Below are 16,755 nucleotides of genomic sequence, written 5' to 3'. Positions count from 1 at the left end.
ACAATTAACTAGTATAAAGTGTAAAGAAAAAGAACTATTCCATTAACTTTTTCAAATTGCCAGCTACTCATCCATCCCACTTGTTATACCCTTCCCTATTTTAATAACATCACCCTCAAAGTTTTTACTCCCCTGCTGACCAAAATGGACACGTCTGAAAGGCCGTGGACTGGCCCGGATGTTGACCTTTGCAATCCTGTAAATGGTTTTGGGAGAGGAAATTTAACAAATTTTCTAGTATCAAAATGGTGAGTACATTCGTTGTTTTAGACGGTATTTCCTAATGTTAATTATAAATTACGGATATTATGATGCTGTGAGTTAAGCTATTGTAATTTTGGATAGATTTAATCCCAAAATTATGCTGCACATTGTGTTTTTTGCCACGGAGTATAGCTGCGTAGGTTTTTTAATCATTACATTAATGCAGCAACCAATCAAGTTCAACATTGTTGTTGATATTTTTATTATGGCAGTACAAATTCGTATTTTACTTTTGTAGAATTGATATTGAAAGTATTTTCGTGTATGTATGGGCTCCTTGGTATTTAATTCATTAATTGCAAGCATAGGCCCACTTGTGTGGCCAAGGAGGATTCAGCTATCCTTGGCTACAAGACTAGTGTAGTGGGGCTATGGCAAGCATATCCCTGGTACTTGGTAGGACGTCAGTCAGTGCAATGCCACTGCACTGACGTCCTGGGTATAAAGGTTCTTTACACAATGCGAACACAAGTTTGACTACAATTTTCTTTATTCTTTACATGATTTGAGATGTTCAAATTCCGTCCATATATTCATGATGTCCCTAACTATATTCTCAACGAGTTCACAGCTAACAAATATATCCATGGAAGAAATTATTTCCGAAAATATGTTTAAGTTCTGCACTGGTGGTGTTGATCATCGTACATGTATACCAATTGATAGTGTGAACCCAAGTGCGCATGGCTCAAGAGTGCAGCGCGTTGTCTTGCCGCTATTCGCCGTCAACTGGGTAGGTGCCATCAAATCGCCTTCAACTCCTCCAATAGTTGCAATAACGTAACCCTCCTGCCGACGGCGTAGCCGGAGGGTTACGAGTCGCTTCAATCGAAAAACGGCGAAATATTTTAGTCAACAGATTTGCTCCTTTTTTACCACTTTAAAAAATAATGACACAAATTCTATGATCACGAACGTAATCCTCAATGTCTAATGAATAAGATTCAAAAACACAATTGAGAAAATATTTTGAAAAAAAAAGACAAAAACTTACCAGATTTCGTGAGCGAAACAGTCACAAATTTCCCAGGTTCTATTTTTGAACCTGTCGCTGGTTACCATGCGCAGCTCCAAGCGCTGAACCCAACCGCAGATACCAGCCGACCGAGCCGCAGTCGAGTTTGACTAAACCATTTGGTAAAAGGGGTGTTACAAGGGGTGCTGCAGTGCGGCAGTGCTTTAAGTGAGTGAACAGCGGGCATAGTAAACGGACATCGCACACGCACTGCCGCGCTGCCTTATAACACCCCTTTTACAGAATGGTTTAGTCTAACAGCAATGAACATCGGGAAGTCACAAAATGGCGAAGCGACAGGTTCAAAATAGAACCTGCAGGACTGTTTCGCTCCGGGATCTGGTAAGTTTTTGTACTTTAGTTCAAAATACTTTCTCAATAGCATGTTGAATGTTATTTATTAGATATTGAAGATTAAGGTCGTGTTCTTAGAATTTAAGTCATGATTTTCAAAAGGGGTAAAAACTGAGCAAATCCGTTTTTCGATTGAAGTGACTCGTAATCCTCCGGCTCCGCCGTCGGCAGCAGGAGGGTTACATTATCGCAACTACTCCTCCAATACACATTTAAAATCCAGGAGGCATAAAACTGGAAAGCACTACGCCTCAAATAGAATTTTTTTAAGTTTCAGGTTGAATTTCGGTTACAAAGTGAGTTTTTTCTTTAAAAATATTTATAAGCAGCAAAGCAGTCTGCCGCCATCTTTTTTTTTCACATGGCTTCTTCTTGTCATATAGACAGACAACAGAGGGGCTTTCCTGCGCGCGTATCTTTTTTTCCTAGGACAGATGAGGCCACTTAGCATGCGCCAATTGAACAGCCTCATCTGTCCTGGGAAAAAGATACGCTTTCAGCACATTGAGTGTTGGCACAAGACGTCTATGCTCGGTATACTAAGTACTGCGCTTTGTGTAAATTGCTCGCTGACTATTATCCATCTGCTTAGTGAGTGGTTGACGCAAGTTGATGGCGCTGCCCGTGATCAGTGCAAGAAAGTGTTTACACAGAATGTAGTGCTGGACGTGGGAATGAAAAACGTAAATTTCAATTGTCTTTTCACAAAATATTAACACCAAAGGAGACAATTCAACAATTTTAAATAACGCGGACTTGGAGTTCCAACTACAAGGAACATGTAAATAAAAGTTCAGACTCCCAACTTAGGTAGAAATATTTTTAACAGATTTTTGAAATTTTTTTGCAATGGTACGGGGCCTTTATACCCTGGACCCCGTCGCGTTGCATGCAACAGAGGAGTCCAACCTGGGCTATAGCAAGCTGCAAGACAGTTTGACTTTGTATGCAATTTTGGGTTGGACATGCACTTTTTGCCTTGCCCTTTTTATTGGTTGATATCAATATCATGGTTGGGCCATGCATTGTCCGGCCCAAGAGAAGGACAATGAAGTTCACGGAAAAATAGGGCCAACTGCCAGGATTTCAGGGATCTCATGTAAACATCGTCAGCTGAGTAATTGTGATCAGTCAATTTCACCTGATGACTTATCTTGGCACTCTGTCAGGTTGTCTCACTGATGACTTGATGCTTTCAAGTTTTTCTGACTGGTTGTGTTTTCCGAAACACAGCTATTTGTTTATTTTGCGTCCCTGTCACAATGCTGGGTTCAAAACTACAGAAAATTGTTCCTTCATTTACTAAATTAAGATCACTGGATCCACTTTCCTTACAAAAGGGGACCTTAGTCTAAAGTTTAGGTCCCCCAAAAAGTCTAACCATTGTTTATTACAATTTTACTGCACCATTGCAATGGAACTACATGTAATAGGCTTATTACTCCTATTTTTTTTTCAGGGTAAAACAAAGAAAGAGTTGCATAAATGGCCACTCCCCCTAAAAAGTCACCCTACATGTTCAGTGTCTGCACAAACAAAGATTGCCCTAAAGTTTATAGTCGGCATTGCGTTTGAGCAGGGATCATCTGTTAAAACTCAACTGTTTAACTTTGACACTTTAAGCTTGGGCGATATCGCGATATTATCGAAGTACTCGATATTAATTTGGACACGATTTCGATATCGGATGGATTTGGTTTTAAGTCAGAAGCCATACAACCGTAAACTGCTGTGTAGCCAGGGATCACACCCAAATAACGATACAACCTGGGAAGCGACATTTAGGGGATCACCTTAAGGGGATGCGACTTTTTGTTTCAGATATTAATATAAACCACAAGGGAAACTGACTGGGTAAATTTACCCAGTCAGTTTCCCTTGTGGTGTATATTGATAAAAAAAAAACCTGTGACATAACATTTGTTTTGAGGAGAGATTTGAATTTTGTGGTACAGAGACAATCTAAGATGTAGTGGTATACTAGAGAGTTCCAGATCCGTGGCGCAGCTGAAGTAAAAGGGTTGAAAAAGGATAAGGGACGGGGTTGTTATGAGTCCACAGTTAAAAAACAAAAAGTAAATTTTAACAAGAATCCAAACTGAACGTGGGTGTGTATGAGACAAGCCACCTGTTATTCTAACAAACCACTTGCCCACTGGTGACCTCAGTCCTCCAGACTTCCACTATTAGGGACTTTTCGTTTTCGACGACGGATGGTTCTGCGACGGTTGTTCAGCTTAACGTCGTCGTTATCAGCACAACGAAGATTCATCCCAAGTACTGTCGTAGAAATTGAGGGACGACCGTCCTCAAAGCCGACGCATGCGCAGATGACGCCAAATGTCATCTTTACCGTCGCAGAACCATCCGTCGTCGAAAACGAAAAGTCCCTATTCTCGCTCTGACAATAGCATCACTTTACATGGGTGAGATTGGTCATGTTGGTGGGTGTATTTTTTGCCCAGGTTTAGCCTACAGTCTCCAATCTTCTTGTGCTCTTGAATACTTTACCATTGCGGCATAAAACATTTGAAAGGTACAACATTTGATGTACACTCGGAATGAAATGAAATGAGATACTTGAAATGAAATGAGATTATTTTCGAAAATATTTGTTTTCTAATGATTCAATAGACATTCATAATTGTAATAAAACAGACCTATATTATATCAATGTAAATATCTTCAATAAAACAAATGGTAGGCCCCCTGAAACATGCAAAAAGCCAAAACATTGAAGGCTTCATGTTTTTCATAAACTAAATGCAGTTTTCAATCAGGAAAAGAATTATGACACATGGCTGTGTTGGCATTGGTCATCTTCAGAATTAATTTGCAAATTTCAATCTTTTCATAACTTTATACTTAGTTGGTAAATTCAATGTAAAAAAGCTAGTAGGAATGTGTGCACTGTAAAAAAAAAAAGGGATGTAAATTCTGGTTTGTAAGCAATCTATGGACGAGTTACAGATCTATTTTACCGTCATTCTTCAAATGCCTAATTATCATTTTAAATACCATAATAAATATTTGCATAGTCTACATAGTTTCTTGAATTGATAATTTTGAACACCTGTCTGCCTGCAAAGATGTTTAAACTGAAAATGTCACTTGGTCACAGGTGTTATTTGTATTAATTTACATTGAATGAATATAACATAGTGACAGTTCATGCACCACACACTGCCAAATTATAAAAAAATAATTTCAAAAGTCATCTGTGAAAGCTTTCGATGATGACATTGTCTACTTGTTGAGAAAACAGAAGAAAAACAACACTTTCACAGTATTTTCATTAAGAATGTCAGACCGATCAGATAGCAAGTAATCAACACATTGCATTTTGCATTCACAAACAGGCATTCAGTGAAAGTTTAAAGGCACTTGGAAGTTACTCAAAATAATTGTTAGGATAAAAACTTACTTGTTAACATTCAATGAAGAGCTGTTGATATCAACTTGATAGTACAAAACATTGTGAGAAACGGCTCCTTCTGAGTGTATGTAACGTAGTTTTTGAGAAAGAAGTAATTTTCCACTAAAATATTTTAATTTGATTTCGAGAACTCAGAATTAGATTATTGAGGTCTCGAAATCAAGCATCTGAAAGCACACAAGGGTGTTTTTTTTCTCCATTATTATCTTGCAACTTCGACGACCAATTGAGTTTAATTTTCACAGGTTTGTTATTTTGACAATTAACAAAGGTGTCCAGTGTATTTAAAACAAAAATCAATTTGCTAAAGCTTCCCTTTAAGAAATGAATTTCATTCTTTTTTGTTCTCAGGGTAATGAGCAGTCACTCCCAGTTGAGCTGTGCTCCACATGTAAGTTTATTGAATGTTTTATTTAATTTAAATTCATCAACCAGATGTAAGTAGTGTCTTCAAAGGTTACATACTAAATGACTGCACGGAGAGTCTTTGCTTTATAATTTGAAAGGTCAACTAGTAGTTGAATGCATAAACTCAAACATGAGGAATAGTTCAAAGAACTATGAAGGTACATATATTATGCATGCAGCGCTTCATGATGCAAGCTTGATGGTACCTGTACATAATTAATGTGTAATAAAAATTTGTATTTTGTATGCATACTCTACTAGAGCATTCTTGTCTTCCTTTGCATGTAATTACCTGCCTTCAAGGTTATTGTTCATCACAATCATCCTTGAGATCCTGGCTTGATTTCAAAAAGAGCTAAAAGCAAATCACTCTTATTGCTTAGCAATCTTTTAAAAGATGAATCTTTGTGCTTTGTTAAATCGACCCTACTCTAGGCATGACAGATTATGTAAAGTGTGCATACCCACTACAAGTGGTCCAGCTATAAAAATATTGTCACATTTTTAGTTATCGTAAATGTGATGTATTGTAACTCGTAAGTTTGACTTGCGAAATAGTGCTGCTGAGCTACATGTAGGTTGATTGATCCAGTAGATCTAGCTAGTCAAACCAGGCAGCATTCGACTGAAACCCATCTCAAACAGGCGCGCCAGAGTTACGACGAACGAAGTACATTAGGAGTGACTCTAGGTCGACCGAAACTAATTTTTGCTTTCAGAACGTCAGACTTTACATTTACATTTACATTGGCTCGGCTCGGCCCATGTCTTGACAAGATCAATGTCTAATACCAAGGTGCTCAAGGGTCGCTTCGAACGACTGTAACAATCGATCTTTCGACTTCTAGCTTGTCCAGTCGATTGTAACTGTTTATAGAGGTCAAACTGTTCATGTTCTTAAATCAGAAGTTGGTTTGGCGCGACTCTGGCAGTGTCTGGAGTGCCTGTCTGAAACAGGTGTAAGTCGCCCACCTGTCTTATTCGTTGCTTCGTGTTTCAGCCATTGTCAATCAACTGAAGGCTTCCGCATAATGTTTTAAAAGTCTCTATGTCTAGCTGTATGGTAACAATGTACATTGCCCCTATAATGTTCCTATAATGTTGCAGCTTTATCCTTTCCCATTTTAAAGCATAACCTAGTTTATTTACATAAGATGGGGTGGCATGAGATTTAGTGTGCCGCCCCCCCCCCACCCCCAATTTGTCAACCTGTGTAGAATTTTCATCAGATACATGTAGTGCCCTTTAACTTTTGAATCAACTTCCTTCAGCCCATATTAATTTACTGTATTGAGGACTCTGGGGACAAAATCCCTTGATGTTACACTGCCTCTAAGTACCTGTCAGTACGTAACAATAGACCATGCAAGTCCAGCGCACATTGGAATGTTTGTCTGTTTGTGGTACCACTTTGTTGATGGATACAAACTTGCGCCCTCTAACAGGTTCCTACATGTATGATCCATATGCATTATGAGATTTTTATATGTCTATGATGGGCAATTATGAAGAACTGAAATTAAAATATAATCCCATGAAGATTATAAATTTGAGCATTTATGAGTAAAACACAACAAAGGGGGAAAAAACAATGGTTTGGGTTTTAACAAGTAGATTTAAGACATTGCAGAAAGATTAAATTTTACTAAAATGCGAATTGAAGATTAGGTAAGTCGTCCAAGCAAACTCAAACCACTGTGTCTGTTAAAAATCCAGAAACTAATAAAAATTCAGTTGGTGTAAACACCTGCACCAAAATGTATAATGTATCACAATCTTTTTTCCAATGTATAATGTATCACAATCTTTTTTTCCCCTCCCCTGTGCAGTTGACACCGAAGAGATCAAGAGATTAGGAAAGCGTTTCAGGAAACTGGATCTGGACAACTCAGGGGCACTGAGCGTAGATGAGTTTATGTCCCTACCTGAGCTCCAACAGAATCCATTAGTGCAACGAGTCATTGAAATCTTTGATGTGGATGGCAACGGCGAAGTAGACTTCAAAGGTATGGCCACGTTATAAAAACATCTTGTTCTTCTTGGTATGAAAACCCTTGGTGTTTATTCATTAAAAAAAAAAATGTTTTACATTATTTCATAGAGAACTCAATGAGGAATTTAACTGACAAATTTGGAACATTTTTGTTTCTTACTTCATCGGTTATGTTTTTTCCTTCATTTGCAGAATTCATCCAAGGTGTTTCACAGTTCAGCGTCAAAGGAGACAAAGAATCAAAGATGAGATGTGAGTGTCTGAGTGTCAAACCTCATTTTTGCTTTTCGAGATTTTTTTTTCCACTCAGAAATTGTTATTTAATGCATTTGAAATGCTTATGAAAGTCGATAATTATAGTACCGTGCTCTGGTATAGGTCAGCCCTGTACTGAAAAAAATTGCCCTTCCTTTGTCGCCAAGGGCCTGGGGGAAGGGGCAGGAAAAGGGAAATATCCAGTGATAAATTAAAACATAGTTGAGGGACAAAAGAGAAATCAGAATGAGTCTGCATTTGTAACTTAAAAAAAAAAAATGTCAAGTCATCTTAAAAACACTGGCTTTGGTTTCTGCTGGTGCAAGATTTCAAAATTAATTGGATTGTTTCAAAATATGCGAAAACAAGGTTTGCTAAGAATATATAGACTCATGTGTTTGCTAAGTATAGAAAAGCAAGGTTTGCGAAATACAGACTTCAGAAAAACAAGAATAGGAAAGCATACTTGCCTGAAAACAATTTTCTATTTTCAGTTGCACTAATTGGGATTTCGCAGAGCTGCTCTCATTATATAAGGGCGAGTAAAGCCTCCCCGCCCGCTTCCTTTTCTTTTTAGAGGCCGCCTCCTTTTTTATTTTATTTTTTGTTTTTATTTTTTATGCACATTTAAAAAAAGAAAACTCAATGATTTTTCTTTTCTTTTTAATGAAAAAAGGGTTATTTTAAACGATCTCAGCTAAAAGAATCTGAAATGTCTCGTCTGAATGTCTTGATAAAAATGTTTCATTGTGTTTGATTAGTAGAAAAAACAAAGGATATTTGACATTTTAAAAAGAATGGCGGGCATCTTGAAATAAAAAATGAAAAATAATAAGCCCATCCTCCTTCCTTTTTTTGAGAAACCTGGATGCTAAACATGCTTCTTTTTTTACTCAGCCTAATGTTGTAAGTTCATGCAGTGTGTTTCTTCAAAGCTAAGACTATTATAGAATAATATTCAGCTGTGCACCAGCGGCCACCAATTGCCATCCACAGCAAAAACATTAAATTTCTAGACAACCTAACTAATTTGCCTCACATGTCTGAACAGTTCCCTTAAAATGTTTGCCAAGTTTAGTAAATGTTATTATAACTTAAAGACCTTGGCTTGAGGTATCCCACCTGACTAGTAAACTGCTACATGTATGTACTTGCCCAAGGAAGTGTTAGTACTGTAGCCCAAATTTTAAATATGGTATCGTCAGAAATGTGTCTTGCTGATTTAGTGATGGCAGTAATGACAACACCCAGTTCTTGGTACTCGCACTGTATTTGTGAATGAGGTGCATGCTGGTCTAGCTAACGCTCAAGTTGGATCCCTAGCTAGACCAGCATGCACATTATTCAGCAGTTAGCGCTTGACTCATGACTGATTCAGCTCAAAAATTTACTTTGGTTGTTAATTCATGTTCATGATGTTGGGTCACATCAAGTGTTGATACTGGTGTTTGACAATGACCAATGTGACACATTTGGGTACTCTTTGTATTTCACAAAACACAAACGTCCTACATGGTATTAAGATAACGAAATAGAAAACTTCTCTTAAAGTTTCACTTGCTGAGGTGCTGTAGTTTTTGAAAAATGAGTAAAACAATTTCACAAACAATATTTTAGCATGCATTTTAGTCCTGAAAACATTGCTCTGTGATTTTCACAGCTGAAACGTCTACAGGTAAATTGTATCACATACATCGTCATTCACAGTGATTGGGGTTTCATTTCATGGCCACAAGTGTGATCTACAGAGGGTACCAAACCCTGTAAGGGTTAGCCTCCTGTGCAGCCCTTGCCATGCGGTCACTGACGGTTTCAAAATGTCTGCCCTTTTTCAGTTTTCTTCAACATCTACGACATGGATAAGGACGGATACATCTCAAACGGAGAGCTGTTCCAGGTTCTGAAGATGATGGTAGGCTCCAACCTTAGAGATACACAGCTTCAGCAGATTGTTGATAAGACCATTACGAATGCCGACACCGACCAGGACGGCAGGATTTCATACGAAGAGTTCTGCGCAGTGAGTTCAAATCATGTTTTTCACTTTCACCTTCCAATTTATTAGACTTCATTAAATAGTTAATGCCCTACGTTTCGACCATAGCAGTGCCTTTCTCGAAGGCTAAATGACAACACATCAAACATGAACAGGTAACTAAGTGTAACATAAGCAGTGAAGTGGAAATACATGAATAGAGAGAGAGAGAGTCAGAGAGCACACAGAAAGAGATGTCATTAGGTGTGTTGGTCAGATGATCTTTTCATCAAGGGAACTCAACAAACACTTGCAAGGGGATATAAATGCCAAGTAGTTGGCAACAGCCTCTCTCTCTCTCTCTCTCATACAAACATTGGTTCATTATTGGTTGGAATCTAACTCCTCTGTGTGGATGGTTCAATTGAGGGACTCTCTTATTGATGAATCTGTTTCAGTATGATTGTGGTTGAGTTAATTCAGTGGATTGCATCTCTCCTGACCCACTGGAGCTATTCACTGTTTTTTGGGTTTACCTCAATTAATGGGTTCGAAATGGGGTGCAATTAAGCAGCTGGACTCTCCAGAGTTGGCTGGCTAAAGCCAAAATTCAAAAGCTGATTACAATACTTATGGTGTTGTCCCTTACATTTACGTTATGAATATTTCAAGTACTGCAGTCATCATTGGGTCTTTCAGCCTATCAGTGGATTTAGTTTTCCCATCCTAACCTCCATGTCCCAATTTGTCACTGTGGATATGGCTAAGGCTTGCATTTTAGCATGTGTTGAAGCACACTGCCATAGGAGATCTTGGATGTTGCTTCTGACGTAGGGTCCGGTTTGGATCGAAAGATAAAACCATCTCCCCTGCTAGTTTTGAGATACAAATTTATGCGTATGTTTGGTATGTTATCAATAAAATTAAAATAAATGTTGTTTGTGTAAAAAAAATAATATGTTTTATTAATATGTATTATTTCTTTACAGGTTGTTGGGAATACAGACATCCACAAAAAGATGGTTGTTGATGTATAGCGCCCTCATGTGTTCAACTTAAGTAAAGGTATCTTTTTTCTGTATTTGTGAACACTAAGTGCGTTGCCAACATCTCTTGACATCATTGTTTATACCATTGATATTTTTAATCTTTTTGTCGTTAAAATGTATAACTATAAGCAGCCATTTTGTGTCATTTTTGTAAATTTTGTTATATTTTGTTCATGTAGTGATGTAAACAAAACAAAATCATGAAACCTGAGAAATTTTATTTGAACTAGAAAAAAAAGTGGTGTTGTACGTCATTGTATAGTTAAGATGTTTGCACCTTTATAGGTAAGTGAGTGGTAGGTAAATTTTCATGAGGCTTTTTTAGCAAGTTACACTGAGGGCCGATGGTAGACTACTGTGTGCCTTCTAACTTGAAGGAAAATTGGCTGCTGTCATGTGAAGTACATGTATGTTGTACCAGTGTGTATGGCCCACCCATTCAAACTTTACTAGCTGGTCAGTTGCCCGCTAATCATTGCTGAATTTTCAGATGAGATGCATCTTAAGCGCCTTGAAAGTGGCCAAAGGTTGCTCTGAGTTGGTATCTTTAGATATTGTAGTTTCAGTGTGTTAAACAGTTCAACTGTGGTTTGCTGAGGTTAGCAGGCAAACATTTTCCACTAAGTCATACTTCACATGTAATGCAAAAACCATCGCAAAGTGATTCTGCTTGATGGGGATGATCTAATGACGATCAGTACCCTCAAGTTTCCCATTGTGATGAACTAAATTTACTTGGCTTTCACAATGTAGATGACTATGGCCCAATCCAGTCAAACCAAACCATCATGTCATGGTATGAGCAAGTAAGGAGACTACAGGGTCCAATTGCATGGCTCTGTTTACAGTATTAAAGCACAAATTCTATGGGACTTGAATCAGAATTACCCGTCAGTAGAGCCACGAAATTGGGCCTGGTTGGTTTTCTACTTCTATAGAAGAGCATAATTCATAACTGAACTGCTGACCTTAAACAGATCATAGGGCACACATTTTGAAACAGCTTGATGAATCCCAACCAATTTCTGGCATAGGCTCGTTGGGCACAAGCTGCTCATTCTAACTTGCTTGGTTCACAAGATTTACAAACTGTCCAATCAAGAGTCATCCTCTTATTCACGTAACCATTAGTGGAAATACAACCACCCTCGTGTTTCCGTTCAAAGGAAGGTAGAACACCCACCTTCTGTTCCCCTTTTAAAAACGGAAGAACAAGACCTCGGAGCTTTGTTGACAAGCCTGGTTGAAGTCTAATTATCTTAGTTGTCTAATAGCCAAATTAGTAAACAACCGTGTCCAACTTAATTAGAGCCAGTTTGCCAATCAGGCTTCTCATTAAAACGGCTCTAACGAGGTGTGTGAGAGTCTAAAAATAAAATTAACAATAATTGAGTCAAACTTGCTCATGATATTTGGTCCGAGTGATTTATGAAACTAATGAGAGGGAGAATAATGATTCATCAGCTCATTTAATTGAATGCCTTGTTAAACCAAAGCCACAATAAAGCGAAAGGCCTTGAGATGTATGCAACTTTTCTAGGCATCGACCAGCCACAAGGAGTCCCGTGGAGCCCTGGTCGAAATTGCCTAAAAATCCATTGCAAACTACTTGCATGGCCATCGCAAGCTGATTGTGACTGGGTATAAGTGGCAGGCAAGATTTGTCTCTTATCATGTCTTACCTTTGTTCGCTTTACACTTTGATATGCTATTGTTTTAGGTTAATAGTAAGTGACAAAACTGACATTAAATGAGACCATGTAGGACTCTTAATAAGTTAAAGAGCTTTGCAAACATCTCAAACTTTCTTAAAAGCGCCTGCCACTGAAAAGAAAAACGGTTGCCTACCACAGTGTGTCATGGTAGCAGTCCCTATGTGTGCCATTATGTCATTGTCATGTCACTTGTTCGTAGTTTTAGGGGTCAGAGTTTAGAGTAAACCTTTCTAACACTGGTTGCGTTCGTTTAGCTTCCCCGGGTCGACCCCCGGTTTGTGGCACGTTTTTTTTCCAGGGCGAACCTGTGCAGATAATTACCCACGTTTGTTCGGGAAAAAAAAATTCTACACACCGAGGTCGACCCAGGCAAGCTAAACGAACGCACCCTTTGTTGGTGTATGCGTAAAACATAAATTTATTTGTACATTTGAAGTAGTCATTATTATTAAGCGTGGTTTAGTGACAAAATAAACTGCCTACCACTATAAGTGTAGGAATTTATGGAGGATATAGTGATAGTTCATGTGTTGAGAGTTATTTATCCATTTGGGTTGAATAAACGGCCAATGATATATCGTGCCATATTAATACTTTAGATTGCCGACCCCCCCCCCCCCTCACCCAGCAGTGTTTTTAAATCTTCAGGTTATTTATCAATCAATTTGTGCTATATTAATGAAAGGTTCACTGTATATTTGTATGTGAATTTCAAGGAACTTCATGAGTTTCTGTCTTAACTCTTAAAGGCAGTGGACACTATTGGTAATTGTCAAAGACTAGCCTTCTTATCTCAACATATTATGCATAAAATAACAAACCTGTGAAAATTTGAGCTCAATCGGTCGTCGAACTTGCGAGATATTTAATGAAAGAAAAAACACCCCTGTCACACGAAGTTGTGTGCGTTTTGATGGTTGATTTCGAGACCTCAAGTTCTAAATCTGAGGTCTTGAAATCAAATTTGTGGAAAATTACTTCTTTCTCGAAAACTATGTCAGTCAGAGGGAGCAGTTTCTCACAATGTTTTATACCATCAACCTCTTCCCATAACTCGTCACTAAGAAAGGTTTTATGCCAATAATTATTTTGAGTATTACCAATAGTGTCCACTGCCTTTAAGGGTTGAGTATACAAAACTACCTGTGATGATTTGGGTGGTAGCTGTATGACAAGAACAATGAGTAGCAATTTTAAATAAATATTTTACAAATAAATATTTTGATTAGTATATCAGTTTACAAAACCAATCAGAAAGCATCTCGAAAGCTAAACTGAAGCGCAAGATTTAGAGTGTAAGGCAAAAAGCAACTATACTTGCATCAGTGCCACCTTCAAACCTCACTATCTATACAATAGAAAACGAGCTTCACACTTGAGCAACATTCTTATATCATGTGCCCCCCACCCATTTTCAAATAGCTGTAACAAGCCTGTAAATGTATCATATTTGGTAAACATTTGCGTGCAATAATACTATACATAATTACTATGAAATGATGTGTTGTGATGTGTTTGTTATTAACAATCATTTCAAATAATTATTATCTGACATTGCTTACAAGTTGCAGCACAGCTTAGGAAGAGTACTGTATTTATATGGTTTGTTTACGTGTAAACAACTTGTTTGTACAGGATTGTTGTAAACTAATTAGAATAGAATGCTGAGTATCACTATAGCATCACTATAGTTCTTGAATTCTCTTTGCACCCATGCTAGTTATAGCCTATATACCAGATATGCTGTTCCATTTTATGCTTATTCTTTCATTTTTCCATAATATACTGTATGTATACCAATATATCTCAATTTTCTATAAGAACAAGACTTGTTTATAACTCTACGTAAATGTGTTTTTGTTTAAGGTATCCCCATGCTAGTTGTTCTCAACCCATCAGATAATTTCACAGACGGCATCGTGCAGTTAGATTAATATGCTCATAATTCAATTTAATTCAATTTAATTCAATTCAATTTGATTTATTTCATCACATTTTATGGGTAAAAAGGCATAATGCAGGCTTTGTGTTCTGGTGATGAAGACATCCTCTCTCTAGTATGAAAAGGTTCTGTAACCTGACGTGTCCGAGGAGTTGCTCCAACATTCTTCTATTGCAGAAAGCTATATCAATGTTGTCGGTCCACCGATGCATTCCAAACAAGTTCACAGTACATGTATGAACTCCTTTATAAACATACTTTAAGTGCAACAAATTAATTATCAGAAGAGTTATTATATAAAATGATTAGGGTAGATGGCCTTAGTTTTCGATCATAACCGGACCTTCAGAGGCATAAAAGGCACAAACAGATACGTATCCATTTATAAAAAGAGGAGCAAAGAATTAAGGGACGGTATCCAGAAAAAGCGGGAAAATTATAGCCAATCAAAGTTACCAATTATGAACAATTTGGTGGTCAAGAACAAATTAGGGTAAAGTGGCGAGTACAATGATGGTGGTCAGTATGAAAGGGTTTATAAGAAAAACAGAATTGCATGTAAGCCTAGTTGCAAACCACACAGCAACCAACATGACATCAAAACCAAATGAAAAACGAAGTTTAATGACCTTGTGTTTCTTCACAACACTTGAAAAATTGAAACAGTCGAGTAAAACAAAAATTAAAAAAGAGTGAGGCAGAATGCAGTAAGAAAAAGCAAGATATCCACTTAATAAGAAGAATATTCAATCGTCACCAAAAAGGCATCACCGCAGCTCCGTGTTCTGATATCATCACACAGGTTTTGTGTCGTCTCTTTGAACATCTTGTATCATGCTCTTTCATTGTAATCAATTCGTCTTCTTATTGCATTACTGCCAATTACATTGTGCCACAACATCGATGCATCCCATGCATCAAGTGTGTCCCTTTAAGACATTCATCACTCTATGGAATAGAATCAGAACCATTCTTTGCCTTGCCTTGGCCTCCTATCCAGGATGGACTGTTTAGAATATCGACTATAATGGTAGCTTTCTGAGGCTCAACATAAGTAGTAGATAGATAATATCATTCTGCATAAAGCAATGTTTTTTTAGTTTTTTTTTATATTTATATATATTATTTATAGATTGAGTTTCAGGGTGCAATATTCTGCTCTGCATAATGCATGGATGCAATTGGATGGTTGATGTCTGCTGCCTACACAAAGGTCAAAATTTTCATTAAAGCCCTGTAGCAAACTGATATATAATTTGTTTGATTTGTCATTGCAGATCTATTTGGTCTGCAAGCAATTAATCTTTTACAACCCAAGATGTTGTGTCCCAAATGTAGTTTTTTTAATTCTATTTATTTTCAATTTCAAACTTACGTAGTGCATTGATGATGATTCAAACCATATAATTGTCTTTGTACTAAACCAAAACGTTGTTGCAATGAAACAGATGGCCTGCCGAATATGAAATCATTAAAGAGAACTTGTTGTTTTCCCAAATAATGTCTTCAACTTTGTGCTTGCCTATTTTGTTTATGACTTCACTTGTATAATATTAATAGCAATAAAACAAAGCCTATCATGAAGACAAACAAAAATAAACTTCACTGATATGTATATATATAGACAACAGAAAACTGTTAACTGTACTGTCGCCTAATGATGCAAAATAATAACAAAATGACAAGCACAATTGAAACATAACGAAGCCCACTTGAAGGAATAAACTTCACTGATAAATTATTATATATATATATATATAGAAAACTGTTAACTGTACTGTTGCCTAATGATGCAAAATAATAACAAAATTACAAGCACAATTGAAGCATAACGAAGCCCACATGGAGGAATAAACTTCACTGATAAATTATTATATATATAGACAACAGAAAACAGTTCACTGTACTGTTGCCTAATGATGCAAAATGTCACAAAAGGGCAAGCATACGACGCCTACATGAAGGAAAACAAAAATAAGCTTCACTGATATAAATTATTATATTATATAGACAACAGAAAATAGTTCACTGTACTGTTGCCTAATGATGCAAAATAAAACAAAAGACAAAGGTAGCACACTTGAATCATAACGAAGCCTTCATGAAGGAAAACAAAATAAACTTCACTGATGCGTTTAATTATACATAAGACAACAGAAAACTGTTAACTGTATACTGTTGCCTAGTGATGCAAAATATAACAAAAAGACAAGCACAATTGAAGCATAACTCCTTACTTGAACCCTTTCATTATTAGTGATTGACCTTATCAGTGGGTGAGAGCACTATTTTAGTTTGAATCAGACCGTCATGAGTGTTTTCCCCAATGTACAGCTCATTAAAGTGATT

The 16,755-nt window shown here is 37.2% G+C and overlaps 1 protein-coding gene across 1 annotated transcript; it reads left to right on the top strand.

The window, feature by feature from the left end:
* Nucleotides 1-170: 170 nt before the first annotated feature.
* On the top strand, nucleotides 171-12,977 carry LOC139933930 (calcineurin subunit B type 2). The gene is made up of 6 exons (XM_071928171.1): nucleotides 171-248; nucleotides 5,421-5,460; nucleotides 7,307-7,483; nucleotides 7,663-7,722; nucleotides 9,561-9,745; nucleotides 10,690-12,977. Exons 1-6 carry the CDS (start codon nucleotides 246-248, stop codon nucleotides 10,735-10,737), a joined length of 513 nt encoding a protein of 170 aa, XP_071784272.1. The 5' UTR covers nucleotides 171-245; the 3' UTR covers nucleotides 10,738-12,977.
* The last annotated feature ends 3,778 nt before the right edge of the window (nucleotides 12,978-16,755 follow it).

The sequence above is a fragment of the Asterias amurensis genome, chromosome 1 (genome assembly GCF_032118995.1).
Source record: "Asterias amurensis chromosome 1, ASM3211899v1".
NCBI classification, from domain to species: Eukaryota; Metazoa; Echinodermata; class Asteroidea; order Forcipulatida; family Asteriidae; genus Asterias; species Asterias amurensis.
The sequence above is the reverse complement of the archived record's forward strand: the minus strand, read 5'-3'. Positions and strand labels throughout refer to the sequence as shown.